At 47.9% G+C, this 17,571-nt stretch overlaps 2 protein-coding genes across 23 annotated transcripts in view; one reads left to right on the top strand and one right to left on the bottom strand.

Annotated features, from left to right (window-relative positions):
• Ggact (gamma-glutamylamine cyclotransferase) overlaps nt 1-16,032 on the top strand; it is a 56,769-nt gene extending 40,737 nt beyond the window's left edge. For all 21 annotated transcript variants that reach the window (XM_045144887.1, XM_045144882.1, XM_045144899.1 and 18 more), the window contains 2 exons: nt 10,389-10,453; nt 15,075-16,032. In XM_045144887.1, coding sequence (XP_045000822.1) covers nt 15,088-15,537 — 450 coding nt within the window. In that variant the 5' untranslated portion in view covers nt 10,389-10,453; nt 15,075-15,087 and the 3' untranslated portion in view covers nt 15,538-16,032. The remainder of the gene's footprint in view (nt 1-10,388; nt 10,454-15,074) is intronic.
• A 1,010-nt stretch (nt 16,033-17,042) lies between these two features.
• Nucleotides 17,043-17,571, bottom strand: part of Pcca (propionyl-CoA carboxylase subunit alpha) — a 339,901-nt gene continuing 339,372 nt past the window's right edge. For both annotated transcript variants that reach the window (XM_045144878.1, XM_004663385.2), the window contains one exon: nt 17,043-17,375. In XM_045144878.1, coding sequence (XP_045000813.1) covers nt 17,307-17,375 — 69 coding nt within the window. In that variant the 3' untranslated portion in view covers nt 17,043-17,306. The remainder of the gene's footprint in view (nt 17,376-17,571) is intronic.

Here is a 17,571-nt window from a genome sequence, read left to right on the forward strand (position 1 = left end):
GGCCAACACACATGCACATGTATGTGCATATACAACTGTGTGTGCACTCACAAGTCACCCATTATGTCCAGTGCATGTTTGACCACTCACACACTCCTGCACAACCACAGAAGGCAGAGTGCAGGACATCTCCATCACCCCAAACCCTCTCTGCGCTCAGCCTTGTCTTCCCAATGCCCAGCCTGGCAGTTCAGTCATACAGCTTGGGGTCTTTGGTTTCTGGTGCCTCTCACTCAGCATATTTCAGATTTGCCCCCATTATACCTTTATGCCTAATTTGTCTAAGCATCCTCCAGTTGACAGACATTTGGGTTGAATCCATTATTGACTATTATAACTATAACTGCTATAAATATTCTTATATACGTCTTTGTGTGACCTATCAGTTCATTTACCTGGGCTCTCTTCCCGAGAGGTTGTGGGTCACATGGTAAAAGTGTGTCTACAGATACTGTTATCTGTTAAGCTGTTGTCTCCCAATGTGGTAGTTTCACTTACACTACACCTTTGACAACCCTTGAGTGTAACTGTCCTTTTAGTTTAGCCACTAGTCTTTTAGTTTAGCTATACGGTGGAGGACTTCTTCTCATGTGCCTGAGATTCACCTGTCTTTGGTAAAGTAACTTTTAAATGTGGTGCCCATTTTTGCTTGGGTGGTTTTCTTCTTGGGTCACAAGCATTGTTTGCAAATGCAGGGGGCAGCTCTTTCTTGAGACCGTGCTTTGTAGACATTCTCTCCTAACCCACTGTATCTGCCTTTTCACGTCCTTCTCTGTCTTTTCCCAAGCAGTTTGGAATTTTGATGATGTCACACTTCCTTTTCATGTATTTTTGCATTCTGAGGTCACCTTTCTAGATGTCGTAGCTCTTACATGTGGATCAGTTTGAGCTACGTAGCTGTAGGCATGAGAAGAGGCCTCTTGAAGATTGTTTACACATGGGGACATACACATGTTCAGCACCCTGTCTTTAGAGTGCTCTTTCTCTGCGCTGTATTCATATTGTTTGTTCTATTGAGATTCACATAGCTTAGAACTCACCATTTTAAAAGTGTGTGACGACGTTTTATTTATTTATTTTTTTTGCAAGGTTTTACAACCATTGCCACTAATTCAACATCATTTTCATTCCCCCAAAAAGAATGTCCCATTACTCTTGATGTCTTCCTTTTCTCTGCATCGGTTAGCAGTGCTTTGTAGTTAGTTCTGTTCAGCTCTTTCAGCATTGGTTTGGCTGTTGCTAGATGCTTTAAGACTTTATGTAAATCTTAGAATAAACACATCAATTTCTATAAAAGAGAAAAACAACCTTTGAAAGACTCTTTAAAGTTTTGTTTACTTATAGCTCAATTTGGGGGAAGCTAATGTTTTGATAGTACTGAATATCCTGACCTAAGAAAAGGTGATGCAGTTTCTCCATTCTAGTGAGGTATTGAATTTGCTTCATCAGTGCCCTGGGTTTTAATGTACGAGTCTTACACATATTTTGTTGCATTTGCTCACAAGTACCTTAAATTTTTGGTGATACTATAAATAAAATTAGGTGTTTTTAAATTTAAAGTTCATTTTTCTTTCAGAATGTAAGCTATAAAATGTGATTGATTTTTTTTTTTAGATATTAGCCTTGTATCCTAAGACTTTGATAAATTCGTTAATCCCAGTGTTTCTGTGGATTCTTTAAGATTTTCTGCACAGATAATCATGTCAATGAAAAACAAAAAACAAGAACCTTCCCCCCCCCCTTCTAAAGCATGTTCCTTTAATTTCCCTAGCTAGCACCTCCATTACTGAATACTGAATAGAAACGAGTAGATGTCCAATGAGACAGCGTTTAATTGCTCACCAGTAAGGCTGTGCATTTTAGGTTTCTCATCAGTTCCTCTGGAGTAAATTGGCAATCATCTAGTCATGACTGGCTGGAAAGCTCACCATGAATTTGCTGCATTTTGTTAGGGGCCACCTCAGCATCTGTCATGATCCCATCATGGCTCCATTCTAACCTGTTCTATGGTGAACCGCCTTGCTAAGTGGCCATGCATTAGCTATCCTTTTGACCTTATATTGGGGGGGGGCAGGAAGTGCTGGGACTAGAACCCCGAGCCTTGTTCTGTGTTTGGGTGACACCCTTAGTCTTACTTTTATACTGTTACATTTTCTCTTAAGTGTTTTGATAGAATTCACTAATGAAGCCATTTTCCTCTATGTAGGGTTTTATTTTCTGAACACGTGGGGTTTAGGGTACTTACCACTCCCTAAGATAGCACCACCCTCATTTCCATCTCAAAATGATACTGTTTGACTGGGATTGGTGACACAGGCCCAGTAGTTGTGATACTAACTACTGGGGAGGCTAAGGCAACAGTATTGCAAATTCAAGGTCTGCTTGCGTGAATCTAATGCCAGTCTGGACAAATTAAAAAAAAAAAAAAAAAGGGAGTAGCTCAGTGTAGTGCACTTTCCCTGGGTTCAATCTTCAATATCCATTCTCCCCTCCACCACCACACGCAATAACAATGGGCAGTGTTTGTCCCGAGACCCTCAACCAAGAGCCTCCGTGTTCTTGTGGTTGACCACAGTGTGCGGGGAAGGCGTGGGGATTTTGGCTCTGACTTAAATCAGGCCATTTGGTACATAACTTGCCATTTCAGTTACACATCTCTCCAGAGCCAGTTACTTATGCCTCACAGGCCACTAAAGAGTGGAGAGAGTGACGAATCCCGCGAGAAGGGCCCACCTTCATGCTGCTCAAGTCCTTCCAACCTCCCAAGGCCCTGCAGTGGAATTCATGCACTGGGCTCAGCGTCCCTGGGTTTCCTCGGGTCTTCCCCAAACACACGAGCTGGCCGCCATATAATGCAAGTGGACGGTGTGCTGTACAGCTCGCCAGGGCTGTGAAATGAGGTCAAAGCTCCCCAGGCTTCTGTATCCTACAGGCACATAGGACGGGTGGGAACCTCCTGCTGGGCAGCCGCTCCTCCTCCTCGGGTGCTGGCAGCTGCCTCCCCTTGCTTGCCTGAGTTTTGAAGGAAGTACCCACATTTGTAAGGCGTCACACCAGCTTCTTTGGCAAATGGTGCCTCTCCCTACATCCTCTCTTACTGCTCTCACCTGTACTGGGCACAGGGAGACAAACAGGCCAGGGGTCAGGAGTTTATTGGGATCCATTGAGTGATAAAGAAAGAGCTGGACAGTTTTAAAACTTTTATGTGACATCCTCCATACATTCAGACAACATACCATAATCCTAATTCCCTCCCAACTCCCTCCTCCACTAAACCCCTTCCTCTTTCCAACTGGCTGTTCTACCTTGATGTCATCTCCTCCCCTCCTATTTTGCAGGTCTTGTGTAGGTAGCTTCAGACACTGTGAGGTCATGAATACCACCAACACTTTGAGGCTGGAAGACAGTATTGTAAAGCATTCTTCCTGTCCATGGCTCTTACATTCTTCCTCTTCCACAACGATCCTGAGTCTTAGAGGGTGTGATAGAGACATCTCATTTAGTGCTGAACACTCCACTATTATTTCGTCTCAATAACTTGGTGAGTTTTGAGTCATCCCAGAGTGCTTAGAAGCACACTCTAACCAAATGTGAGAGTATCATTAATATATGAGCATAAATATAAGCATTTAGAGGGCAGTTTGGTGGCATGGTATATCCATTTAGCCAATCAACAGTACTAGTCCCCCCCAGGGCTGTGACCTCCCCAGCCATAGGCCTTAGATTAGGTTTTTAATACCAGGGAGGAAGTCCCTCCCCTAGAGTAAGCTTCAAGTTCAATCACAGAGCAGCTGGTTTCCCCCATAACAGACATGCCACCAGTACACCAGTTGGTATATTTGGCCTGGCTGGCTAGCTGTAGAGCCTGCAGGGCCCACTGCTGGTTAAGACTGTTGATAACTTTTATCTCCACAGGCTGAGTGGCCCTTTCCAGCATCCTGACAGCCAGTCAATACAGAGGAGGCTTCAGGATTGGAAAGTTTTTTTTTTAAAAAAAAATTTATTTTAAATAAGTATGTGTGTGTGTGTGTGTGTGAGAGAGAGAGAGAGAGAAGGGGGGGGGAATGAGAATGAGAATGAATGGGTGTGCCAGGGCCTCTAGCCACTGTCCAGACACATGCACCACTTTGTGCATCTGAATTCACATGGGCACTGGAAACCCTTAGGCTTCACAGGCCACTGAGCAATCACTCCAGCCCTATGTATTGGAGATTTTTAAGGGGCCTCAGTCAGGGCTTTGGTTAAGCTTTAGGCCTTGGGTTTGTAAAGCATGGCCACTGGGAGTGATCCCTTTTCCTCTTAGAGCAGGTACTGAGGTACAAGCCCGTTAGCAACAGTTCAGCTAGGATGGGCAGCAACATCTCTAGGGGCCACAGGGGAAAAGTGGTTTCTTAGGGTTAAATAGCTCGAGGGACAGAGTCTTTGGGTTGTTTCCTTTCTATTTATATATGTAACTTTTTTTTTTTTGAGGCAAGCCCAACAGATTGGCCTTTTTTTGTTTTAATGTGAGAGAAAGAGTGAGAATTGGCATGCCAGGGCCTCCAGCCTCTGCAGTGGAACTCTAGACACTTGCACCACCTTGTGCACATGTGCAATTTGCACACTTGCATCACCTTGTGTGACTGGCTTACATGGGACCTGGAGAGTTGAACAGGGATCCTTAGGCTTTGCAGGCAAGCATCTTAACAGCTACGGCATCTCTCCAGCCTGTGTATAACATTTTTGCTTGCTTTTTTTTTTTATTTCAAAAGTAGTTTGTGGCATGGGAAATAATAGAAGTTAGGTAGACCAAAAAGAAAAACAAAATGTATGACATGCTTGAGTTATCCAATTAAAAAAAATGGGTAAATAAACACAACTTCCCCTTTATCACAATTGAAACAATATTATAGATTTAAAACTCTACAACAAAAACCAAAGATGTTGGCTGGGGTGCAGCTCAGTGGTCAAGCACTTAAGCACTTGCTTAGCACGTTCAAGAGCGTGGGTCTGATTCTCAGCACGACAGACACACACAGACACACACACATTTTGTTTTCTGTTGTTTGGAAGAATCAAAAGCTCATCTGAAAGAGGCTCAGGGTGAAAGTGCCCCAGTATCACTTCTCAAATAGCTACAGTGTGAGAATGGGGTTAATTTGGGCTTTTGTTTTGTTTTATTTTGAGGCAGAGTCTCGCTCTAGCCCAGAATGACCTGAAATTTCCTTTGTAGTCTAGGCTGGCCTTGAACTCACAGTGATCTTCCTATCTCAGTGCTGGAACTATAGGTGTGAAACCCCAACCAGCAGGGTTTATCTTAACAGGTTCTGTGTCCCAAGAGGGGACTCTGCATTGCCTTTTAAGTGCTTTTTAAAAGCCAAACATATAGCAAAGTGGTTTTTTTTTTTTTAATTTTTATTTATTTATTTGAGAGCGTCAGACACAGAGAGAAAGACAGAACGAGGGAGAGAGAGAGAGAGAGAATGGGCGCGCCAGGGCTTCCAGCCTCTGCAAATGAACTCCAGACACGTGCGCCCCCTTGTGCATCTGGCTAATGTGGGACCTGGGGAACCGAGCCTTGAACCAGGGTCCTTAGGCTTCACAGGCAAGCACTTAACCGCTAAGCCATCTCTCCAGCCCGCAAAGTGGGTTTTTATTGTTGTTGTTGTTTCCATATTTTGGAATGTCCTGGGTCTTGGGCGTAGCGCTAGAGAGACAAGAAAATGAAAACTCAAGTATCAGGACTGGCGTGTGAGCTCCATCCCGCTCCAGGCTGTTCTGCGGGATTCAGTTCAGGCTGTCCTCAGCAAACGGTGACCAGTGTGGGGTGAGGACTCCAGTACAGCAAGTCCATGGGCCCACTTGAGGCAGAATGCTTAGAACAATGCTCAATAGTACTCCCTTCCGAGTACGTCAGAGTTTTCCTCTCAGCTGTCTTAATTGAGCTTAACACAGGCTAATTCTATAAGCACTGAAAGAATTTAAGTGTTCTGGGCACAGTAGTTTGAAAAAGCAGGCTTAATTTTGAGTTCTGTACTTATTTTTCCTTATCGTTTTAAACCAGAGGCCAGGCATAACAGAACACACATATAACCCTAGTCTTGGGAAGGCAGGAGGATCAGAGGTTCGGGCGAATCCAGGCTATAGTACTGAGCCTGAAGCCAGCTAGTACAACATACCAAGCCCTTTAAAAAAGGTGTGTGTGCTCATGTGTTGGGGTGCCATCTCATTCTTTCTGGGGCACTAATGCAGGCTGTTAGCGTTTCCAGGTCGACACCCCTCTCTTCCCTGCTCTCTCCTGCCTACATGGTTACTTCCAGGTAACCAGTGTCATTTCAGAGTGTTTAAACTAGCTTTGTTTGGTACTGTTTTGAAGCAGAATCTCAAAGACCCAGGGTAGCCTGGAACCTGCTGTGTAGCTGAGGCTTGCCTTAAACTCCTGACCCTCCTTCCTCTACTTCCCATGTGCTGAAATTAAGCTAGTTTTAACAATATTCTTAGCAAAAGGTGATTGTGAGATAGATCTGTCACCTCTACCAAAAGAATTGAGTCCTAGTTTCCCAAGCCCACCGGGAACTGTGAATTTCCCTCCACCTGACCGGCTGCTGCTGGGACAGAGGCTGGGGCTACTGTTGCCCACTCAACAGTTGGCATGGACAGAGTCCTGTGCGGGTAAAGCAAGCTCTGACCTTGTGCCCTGGTGCCTGGGCAGCAGGTAGCCCACGGCCCTTCAGTCTTTCCTCCTATGTCTGCTGGCCTGGGCTTGGCATCTGCCCGTGAGCCCAGGTCATCACCGCAGGGAAGTCTGCTGTGCTTTGTGTCACTGCTCGTTGAGTTCTCGACCGCGGCTGAGCTTAACCAAACAGCACACCCCGTTTCCAGAAGGCTTCGGAGGCAGCGCCTGTGATGTGAGAGGCGCAATGACGAGCTGGTTTTGCTTCCGGGCTGGGAGGTGCTGTACTTTACTGTCACACTGTAGGGACAAAACACCCTACCAAAAGCATTTGATGGGATCGTTTGCTTTGGCTTACATTCTGAACGGGAAAAGACCATAGAGCAGAGGCTGGGCACCACCTGTCACAGCAGGGGAAGCTGGGCACTCACCCTAAAGCCTGCCCCAGCCACACGCCGCCCCCAGCAAGGCTCCACCTCCCGTCTGCCTCTCGGTGTGGATAAAGCGTTCAAAACACGACTTTATGGGGGACATCTGGTTCACTCCACCACAGGAAGTATGCTGAGTCCCTGTGTAGACACTCATAGTCATGACTGAGACTCTGGTCAGAAAATTGCCTTCCTCGACTGAGCTTGTTAATTTTTGCTTTACCTTTGGGATAGGATCCTAATGGATAGTGCAGGATGGCCTTGAACTCACCACCATCCTGCCTTAGCCTCCACAGAGCTAAATTGTAAGTGTGCACTGCCGTGCGTGGCCCTTCAGGGCTTTTTAGGTCAACAGAATTCACAGATGAAATGCACAGGACAGTGGTTCTTGACAGATGGCTGCCACCACGCAAGCCCCTGGATCAAGATGGGGGATGTCCCCGCTGCCTCCTCCAAGGGCAGTGTCGCCCTTGCTGAGATGAATCCTACAGGCTTTAGATCCTACCCTGGGCCTACAGTGTGGACAAAGGCCTCTTTAGACGCTCCTGCCCCAGCTCTGCACCCTGGTCATCCGTGAGGGTCGGGACTCATGCTTCCCTTGCACCTGGACTCCAGTGGGGGTGGACTTGCATGCAGGCTAAAATGCAACCTGAAGGTTCCTGAGTGACCTGCTCTTTAAAAAAAAATTATTTTTTTTGTTGTTTATTTATCTGAGAGCGACAGACAGAGGGAGAAAGAGGCAGAGAGAGAGAGAGAGAGAGACAGAGAGAGAATGGGCATGCCAGGGCCTCCAGCCTCTGCAAATGAACTCCAGATGCGTGCAGCCCCTTGTGCATCTGGCTAACGTGGGTCCTGGGGAATCGAGCCTCGAACCAGGGTCCTTAGGCTTCACAGGCAAGCGCTTAACCACTAAGCCATCTCTCCAGCCCTGACCTGCTCTTTCTGTGGTCTTGAGCATGAGCTTCAGAGTAGAAATGAAGCACTTAGCTTGGTGGCCTCGCTGTTGCAGTCACCTCGCAGCGGTAAGCTGCATCACCAGGTTACACTGGGGTCCTAGACGGTGCCATCAGGCCTGGAGCTGCCTGCTGAAGGCTATGTGGCCACAGAGCCTGCAGCAGCAGGGCGCACGGTGGTGTCTCTGGCTTCTGCCCAGGGCTTCTTTCTGGGCAGTGTGTGGGGCTTTTCCACGTTCCGTACCCTCCTCTCCGAGTGGTTGGGATGTGGAAGATCGCAACATGGCTACTGCTGGACTGATGAGGCATGAGAAGGTAGCTGGTCACAGAGCCACTTGTGTTCTGAGACCCTCGGGAGCCTGGAGCTCGGAACACGAGCAGGCCCTACCTCTGACTTCAAAGGTTCCCAACGCTGCTAAATAAGGGGGTGCTCAGCCATCTACTTTCCGGAGTATTCGGTGGAACTGGCGAGGCCGGCTTCAGCAGGAAGCCCTTGTCTTGGCTATAAAGAAAGGAGCAGAGCATCAAAGTGTCCACAGGGTGCGGCCAGCCCTCCCTGGCACGGTGCCCGCGCCACGGGTGTGACCTCAGAGCCTGCTCCTCTCACAGGCCAGGCCCAGGTTTAAAGTTCACAGCATTTGTTTTTTCACCTGTTTCCTACAGTTCTGAGAAAGTTTTGAAGAATTAATGAGTAACTAGATCAGATCCTCGGCCTCTGCTCCAGGGAAAACAGTGCTGCTGTGGGGCTTGGGGGAAGTGGCTCCTTGACTGCAACACAGAGGTTTCTGGTTAACAGGAGTCTCCCCAGTAAGCACGTGCCCAGCCCACGTGCTCCTCACTGCACTTTGCACTTGGTCAGGTGAGCTTGCTCCTGGCAGATGCCCCGTGCATGGCAGTTGGTGGTCACATAGGGACTAGGGTGCAGTGGGCACTGTGTGTTCACTTGTGACTGGGTGACCTAAATCGTGATCACTATGCCCTTCATGAACTTGATGGGACCAAGGTTCTGCTAGAGCCAAGTTCGGCCTCGATGGTGAATAAAGTAATAAAGTGCGTGAGTTCAACGGCTGCCTGTTGGCGCTGCTCGGGAGCAGGGGTTTCTGGAGTTGTTTTACCCCCAGCCTGTGCTGGGTGGCAGAGCTAGCTCTGTGCCTCGCATACCCGACCGCTTCCCTTTTGCCTACACAGTTCTGACAGCTGTCAAACGCATGGTTAGTGGCTTCATCGATCACATGGGAAAAAAAGAGGTGATAACATATGGATCTTATTAACATTTCCTGGTGTATTAAATTTTAATTTTAATAGAAACAATAAATATTTTGAGGTACTTGATTTAAAGTTTTTAAGTTTATATTAGACGTCTGGTTCATTTAAAATCCTTTTGCAAATGGATGTCAGAAGACTAAGTATTAGCCCTTTTCCTGTGGGTTCATTGGGGGATGTGCTTTCAAGTATAAACTGGGTATGTGCAGCAGTTGTGACTTAAACTATCTTAATCAACTCTTAAATCCTGTCTTTTACACTCTTGCCACCAGGTGGCTAGGACAATAGTCAAGCAGGACAAATCCAACAACAACAACCATGCCAAGGACTTGTGATTACTTTCAGTTCCTGCTGAAGTTCAGGAAAGAATGCTGCTAAGAGACAGGCGGTCCATTCCAAGCAGTGCCCAGCCATATGCACATTCCCATGAACGTTTTGCTTCCTTACATCTTAACAGTACTAAACTGGCTACGTTGTGTAACTCTTTGAGCCTGTTCTCCCTCTGGGCTGACTTCGGCAGAGCACACACCACCCCTGGCCACAGGGGCTCGGGACAAAGCTCTGCTTTCGTCAGCCCCTCCACTCCTCAGGGCGTCATAGCAGAGCTGCTGCTCGGGTTCACTGGTGTGGGCTCTGCAGCCTCGGAGTAGACTTCTCTAAACTGGATGTTAAGTGCTATCTGTCTAGATCTCATGTTACCAGTGGTGGGCTGTGATAAGGGAATCAGGCATGACAGACAGTGATGTATGCTTCTCAACTTATTTCCAGGTGACACATCTGTTGAGTGAAAAGAGCACCATATGACATGGCCCTTACGTCCCCAGTGTTTGCACAGCGTCTCAAAGAGAAAAACCATCCTTCCCAGCACACGAAACCCTACCCATAGCCTGGCCAGTGTCATGTGCCTGCCCAGCCTGTGTGCATTCTAGCTGCTCTTTGGGTCTCTAATTTATTCACTTTGACAAGTAACCTCTTGGTTGTACAGCATTTCACTCACAACTTGCTTTTCTGATTCAAAGTGAACATGAGTGCCTTAATCCTCTAATGGGAATTAATTGCTTGTTTCAGTGCTTAACTCTGATCCTTTTTCAGTCCCCACAGGGACAAGCTGCTTCCTGAAGGATCTGTGTGAGCTTTCCAAAATACAATCAGAAAAGGTAATGATATTTTTTTCTTATAAAAGAAGCCAGAAATGCCGAACATTAATTTTACATTGCATGAGTAGTGTTCTCAAACTAATTTTACATTATAAAGGAGTCACTTGCTAAGTCTTTTTTGAGAAAAGGCTAGCTGCTTTTGCCTGGTTTTCTTTATAGAAGTAAGCTATTATTTTCTGTAGAAGAAAGTTGAAAATAACACTCTATGATCAAATCATGATCATTTCATGTAATAGCACCCTCCTAAACATTCCTTCTTGGTTCTGAAAAATCATTAAGACCACAGCCACTAAGATATGGCTTGATTCCCTCTCCCACCCATAACCTATTCACGTTAACTTCTTGGGGGCTTTGTTAGGAAGACTGACTATGGCTACAGCATACTTCTGGAAGATCTTGAGTGGAGTTGTGGTCGGAACTTAGGAATACACAGAAAGGTCAAGGGGAGGAAGGAATGCACATTCATCAGATGTCTATGGCTAGCCCACAGCTGGCAATCAGCACACATGAGTCATAGGGAAATACGATGGACTCAGTTTTCAAAAGGAGAACACAGATCAGAGACTTTAAGGATTTCTCTACAGATCAACAGCTGTGGAATGGAGTTTGTGCTTCAGTTTAAGTCTTAATATGCCACCATACCCTTCTGTATGTTTCTCAGTATTGCATCTATCCTTAAATGTCCATCTGCAGATGGCCGAGGCTGCCCTGTCTGGTGCTCCAGGCAAGGCTGAGGCCCTCACTGTTCTAGCTCTGGGCTGACTTCCTTCAGTGTCTTGGTTTAGGCCTATGTGGGACATCTATTTCATCTTACAGTAGAGACAGTGATCTTTGCAGCAGCTGGAAGCCCTGGAGTACCCATTCTCTCCCTCTCCCTCAAATAGATAAATATAAAAAAATTTTTTAAAAAGAGTCACATCTTCACATTAAAAAAAAACACAACACTTTATAAAGTTCCTCAGGCCCGACGTGGTGGTGCATGCCTTTAATCCCAGTACTCGGGAGGCAGAGGTAGGAGGATCTCTGTGAGTTCAAGGCCACCCTGAGAGTACATTGTGAGTTCCAGGTCAGCCTGGGCTAGAGTGAGGCCCTACCTCGGAAAGTCAAAAAAAAAAGTTACTCAGCCTCAGGCAAATCATTATGAATGGAGTAATGCACCATTCAATCAACCTACAGAGACAACAGAGGAGAACAGGCAATGACATTCTGAAAGACCACAGAGTGAGGGGAGATGAATTCAGCAGCCTAGTGACATCAGATCCTAAGTTGCCACATAGTGGGAAGGCAATGGAAAGGCAAGGACTGGGCTGGAAATGGGATTTATGTACAGGGTGCAGAGACCCCTGTGCCAGCCTGCTCTCAGATCCACCAGAGGACAGAGAGCTCCTTCTAGCACAGGCCCAGCTGGGAGTTGAAGGAAAGTCCACATACCTATAGGTTACCTACAGCCTCGCGAACCCGCCCCCAGAGCCAGCACCTGTGGCTCCCTCTTCAGCGTCACTTCCAGAGCGTCTAAGCTTTCAAAATGAAAGGTCAGACAACGGAAGGAAATCTCTAAGAAACACAGGTACCAAGACAAAGGAGGAGGTTAGAGGAACATTTAAAAAGAGAATTGGTACTGTGCCTGTAGCTAAAAACAGAACAAGAAAAGATGCTAAAGATAATGTGAATACACACATACATATATACACACATATATGTACACATAATACACACATACATACATTCATACATGCATACATTCAGAGAAATGAAAAGGAACATGAAGAAAAAGACCTAGAATGAAGAAGAAAACACTGGTGGTCACTGCAGGTCATGTGCCATCTGACTATTAGCAGAACCAGAAAGAGGAGGAACAGGAGCCAAGGGACCCCCGAGGCCTGCGGCAGTGAGCCTCATTAAAATCTCAGCATCAGGAAGGAAATCAGCCGCCGCATCATCATCGGCTCTGAGAGACCAAACAGCAAGGGGCTGAGACCCTCTTATGGGAAAGCGTGGCTCACAAGCGGAGCTCTGACAATCCCAGCAAGCAGCCGGGAGCCTGGAAGACAGAAGCGCTTGAGCACAGTCAAGGAAGCTCTACTACATTCCTTCCCACGACATGGTTGGCTCTCTGGGCAAGAATAAGCACAGGCCATGGGGAGCCAGCCAAGGAGAGCACTCCAACATCAGAGAGAGCCCCGCAGCACTCTTAAGAGTGGGTGGCTGGATTTCTGCTTGTGGAAGGTAATTTTTCTTGTGGGGACAGAGCACCTGATCAGAAGCAGCTTATGGCTTACAGTTCCAGAGGCGAGGCCCATTGTGGCAGGGCAGGAAATGGGTGTCACAGCAGCAGCAGCAGGGAACAAGCAGGCTGTGCCTGACCCCAGTGACACGCTTCCTCCAGCCAGCTCCACCTGCCAGACCTCTGTACCTTCCCAAATAGTGCCAGGGACTTAAGTCTTTGTGAACCTATGGGGGACAGAACCCACCACGCTGCCATCAAAACACAAGCAGGAAGAACCAGGCATGGTGGCGCACGCTTTTAATCCCAGCACTCGGGAGGCAGAAGTAGGAGGATCACCGTGAGTTTGGGACCACCCTGAGGCTACATAGTGAATTCCAGGTCAGCCTGGTCTAGAGTGAGACCCTACCTTGAAAAAACAAACAAACAAAAAAAATCAGATCTTGTCGGGCATGGTGGGGCATGTCTTTAATCCCAGCACTTGGGAGGCAGAGGTAGGAGGATTGCCATGAGTTTGAGGCCACCCTGAGACTCCATAGTGAATTTCAGGTCAGCCTGGGCTAGAGTGAGACCATACCTTAAAAAACCCCAAACCAAAACAAAACAAAAACCAAGCAGGAGGCCAATGCAGAGCAAGTAGCTAAGCCCCTCTAAGGCAAATGAAGAAGTCCCACAGGAGTACAGATGGGTCTTAGCTGAGAGCCATCTGATGTGGCAGATTCTAAGATCAAACAGGCTTGGCCAGAAATGATGGTGAGTCCCTCAGAGGGGTGGCCAGGAAGGCCGAGGCAAGTGTCGGGTGAGATACTGACAAAATGCGGACTTACAGACACGCGTGGGAGCTGCTCAGCCGTCCCCTTGTTCCTGGGAGGCAGGCGCTGTGATGACCGCAATTGGCCGCTGAAGTCACACAGTTAAAAATCTTAGATCCAGGATTTCAACAGGCACTTTGGTCTTAAAGTCTGGGCTGTTTCATATAGGAAGGCAAGACATACTTTCAGTTGTCCAGAAATGCCAGCACCAAGGACAAAATGGAACAGAAAACCAGTGTAATAGTTGAAAGGCATGTCTGGGTGGATTCACTGTTTTGTGTAAAGCTCCTTGGCTTCGTCTTTGACCGTCTCTTCCCTTACAGGACTGTGGTCGACCCAGCGCCCGGCACATGCTGGGCTTGTGCTCCAGATCTGGCTTACCTCCCTAGCTACCAGCCCGTCTTTCCTGTCCCCGAACCTGCAGTTCCCTCCCAAAGCCTGTCACAGGCTGTCATTAGGCACTGGTTCTCTTGACTGTGTGTTTCTGAATCTTTATTGACACAAGTCACTTTTGTTGTGAAAGCCTGTGGCTGAGACCAAGGTGAACAGTTAAGTCCCTACCTTCACGTGGAGCCACGGTCACGGCCGTGCGTCACCATGCAGTCATGCTCTGAGCCCACGAGAAAGAAAGTGCCGGCAGGGTGCTGTGAAGTTTATAGACACAGGGATGCCCTCAACCTTGATTCCCCTGTGTAGCTGGTTATTTTATACACATGTCTGTCTCTTTGTCATTCTTGTCTGTAATACTTACTGTGCAGATTTCAAATTCCAAAGCCCCCACATACACACACTTGGGGTTTTTCTTTTTTTCTTCGAGATAGGGTCTCTCACTGTAGCCCATGCTGACTTGGAATTCACTGTGTATTCTCAGGACGGCCTCAAACTCAGCGATTCCCCTACCTATGCCTCTGGAATTAGAGGTGTGTGTCACCACGGCTGCCTTCAAAGCCCTTTTGTAAGGATTGAAAGTAGACTGCTTAAGGACATCCTTGGCGAGGCTGTCCTCTGCCCACCTTCTCAGTGAGCATCTTCTCCACCCTCAGTGGCCACACCCTGTGGTGCACTTCTGCCACCTTAATGCCACCACATCACTGGTGGTCTAGATTCCAAGTCATGTGTTTCAGAAGTTCAGTGCTGGGGTCTGACTGAGAGAATACTTCAGCCCAAAGTTACCACCAAGTATCCCCAAACCATGAGAGTTGTTTGTTTGTTTTTATTTGGCACTGCTGAGGATTGAATCTAGGCCTTGTCATACTGGGCAAGTGTTCTCCCTCTGAGCTACAACCCCACTCCAGAATTTTAAAGTCACAAATATTTGCTTCTTTAGACAAGGATTGGTGGTCTGGCCTGGTGCCTCTTTCTACTTTTAAGTGACTGGGAGAAAAAATGTCACATGTGAAAGCTCAAGTGCTAACACATGTCCATCAAATGGCTGGACAGGCTGCTCGCACCTGTGTCAAATACTTGGCCAGCCAGCAGAGTGGGGGGACCACGACCTCACCCCAGCTCCGAAGCCCAGGGACCCCCTCCCACACAGCCTGGCACTGTCCACTTGCTGACCGTCCACTCGCTCTCTCCTCTGCAGGCCCGGAAGGGGGATGGCCCACGTCTTTGTGTACGGCACCCTGAAGCGAGGCCAGCCCAACCACAAGGTCATGCTGGACTGCGCCAACGGCTGGGCTGCCTTTAGGGGCCGCGGGGTCACGATGGAGCCCTTCCCGCTGGTGATCGCGGGCAAGCACAACATCCCGTGGCTGCTGTGCCTGCCCGGCCAGGGCCACTGCGTGGCGGGGGAGATATACGCCGTGGACGGGCAGATGCTGCGCTTCCTCGACGACTTCGAGGGCTGCCCTGACATGTACCAGCGCACGGCCGTGCAGGTGCGCGTCCTGGAGTGGGAGGGCGCGGGCAGCCCGGGGGACAGCGTGCAGTGCTTTGTGTACACGACGGCCACGTACGCGCCCGAGTGGCTCCGCCTCCCCTACCACGAGAACTACGACTCGGAGGGTCCACACGGGCTGCGCTACAACCCCCGGGAAAGCAGGTGAGGCGCCGTGCAGCCCTGAGCCCGGTGTGCACGTCACCACAGCCGGGAAATCTCCCTTTTGGCGGCACAACTTCTGCGGCGATCTGTACGTCCTAGTAACATGACGGATGTCTCCGCGAGTCTTTCTGCTGCTACGTTATTGCTTGTTGTTGGAGGCGGCCCAGGAGCTTGCGTATGTTAAACCAGAAAAGCTTCAGGTTTTAATTCTCCTAAATGGCATCTAGAGGGCTCATATGTTGCCAAACTTTTCTTTTTTCGCTTTACTTTAACCTAAGGGTCATATCTTCAATGACCAAAGACTGCTGCATTTAGGTTTTAGCCGTTGATTGTATTGACTCTGGCCTGTATCACCTGGGGGCTGGGGGGTAGATAAGCCTGATTTTTGATGGCTTAGTAAAAAACTCAGAGAAACTCTGTACCCAGGCATGTACTGCATCACTCCTCACCGTTCTCAGATTAGACACCAACTACTAAAGATGTCCATGTAAAGTAGGAATCGGTGCTGTGTCCAGCTCTTCTTTTGGCATACTTATTCGGTAGAAGGTTCTCGTCATTCACGTAACACCTGCTTGCCGGTAGACACGACTAGGCGCTGGGGCCTCACAGGGTCGTTGGTGGGGTAGTTGATGGGCGTCCAGCTCCCAGCTGCCTCTGCCACCTTTAGGTGCAGCCCCTGGGGGTGGGCCTTTCAGAAGAACCAACACATGAGTAATTTGTTCCTCAGCCTGACAGAAGGCTTTGCTTCCAAATACAAACAGCACTTAAAATAATGTTAGCAAGGCATGAAGTACCAATTACTATCCACCTCCATCTGATGATCTGTCAGTGCAGAGGCAAGTTATGCACGACTCGGTTTCTGCTTCCCAGCGAAGGATAAAATGGATTCCAAAAATTTCAGAAGCAAATGAAAATGCAGCTGCTAGGCCTCGCCAGCCCAGTTCTCTGTCAGGAGAGCTTTCTTGCTCTTCAACTTAATGGTAGACTGTGATCACTAACTGCATCTGGCACAAAAACACGATCATTATTTTTAGCCTCTTTTTCTTAATTGGAAGCTCACTTCATAAAACAAGAGACATGCACGGAGGAGTATCAGTTGCCCCAGGGAGGAGCCCGGCCCGTGGAGCCAGGCAGAGGCCCTCAAACGTGCTTGTCTTCAGACCAGCGTAGTCAGCTCCCTGGGTTCAGTCTGCAGAGCCCAGAGTGACCTGAGTCCAATGTGACAGTTTGTAGAGCCATGTCTGGAAGGGGGCCTCGAGACCCTTCATCTGTGTTACCTGGTCTTAGGAAGACGTGACTCTTCAGTTCTAGGAGTTCATCCTTAGTGACGGAAGAAGGAACGTAATCAGATTAGAAAATGACAAATGCTAATGAGACTGGAAGCAGAGACTGGAATTTATACACGTTTTTAAAGGATTATAATGCTAGGCTAGTATCTTACAGTCAGTTGGCATAGCCTGCAGCCTCTGTGTACACTGTCTTCATTCAAAAAAAGGAGGCAAGCTAATATTTAGACAAATGCTTGGTTTTATTGATTTAATTTTGACACTAGGAAATCTCACAGCAGAAGTATAAATCATATGTACAAGTATTTATATCCATAAAAATTTCCATTGGTGATTTTTGGCAGAATGTCGGCTTTGCCTCTTCTGAGGGGTAAATGTGACATAGAGTGTGCTGCACAGGAGTGCTCCTGTAGGACACCGGACAAAAGCCAGTGCCGAGAACACAAATGACTGACTAAAGTGGGATGACCACAAGGCTCTAGATGTTTCACTCCATCTCCACAAGAAGGTCTCCTTCACCAACTGTGTCTCCAGGCTTGCAATGGACCAGTTTCACCTTGAATTTAAAGGGAGGAGGGTAAGAATCAGAAAAGAGGAGGTAGGAGGGGCAGGCTCCCGCCTGTTTTAGGACACAGGCGGCCTGAAAGCTCTGCTGGTACCCTGTGACCTGACAGGGGCACAGGGTACCTATAGAAGGTTGTGCCTCACCCTTCCCACTCCCATCTCGTCTGTCCTGTCAGCCCAAGTAGATC

Source organism: Jaculus jaculus, chromosome 3 (assembly GCF_020740685.1).
Source record: "Jaculus jaculus isolate mJacJac1 chromosome 3, mJacJac1.mat.Y.cur, whole genome shotgun sequence".
NCBI classification, from domain to species: domain Eukaryota; kingdom Metazoa; phylum Chordata; class Mammalia; order Rodentia; family Dipodidae; genus Jaculus; species Jaculus jaculus.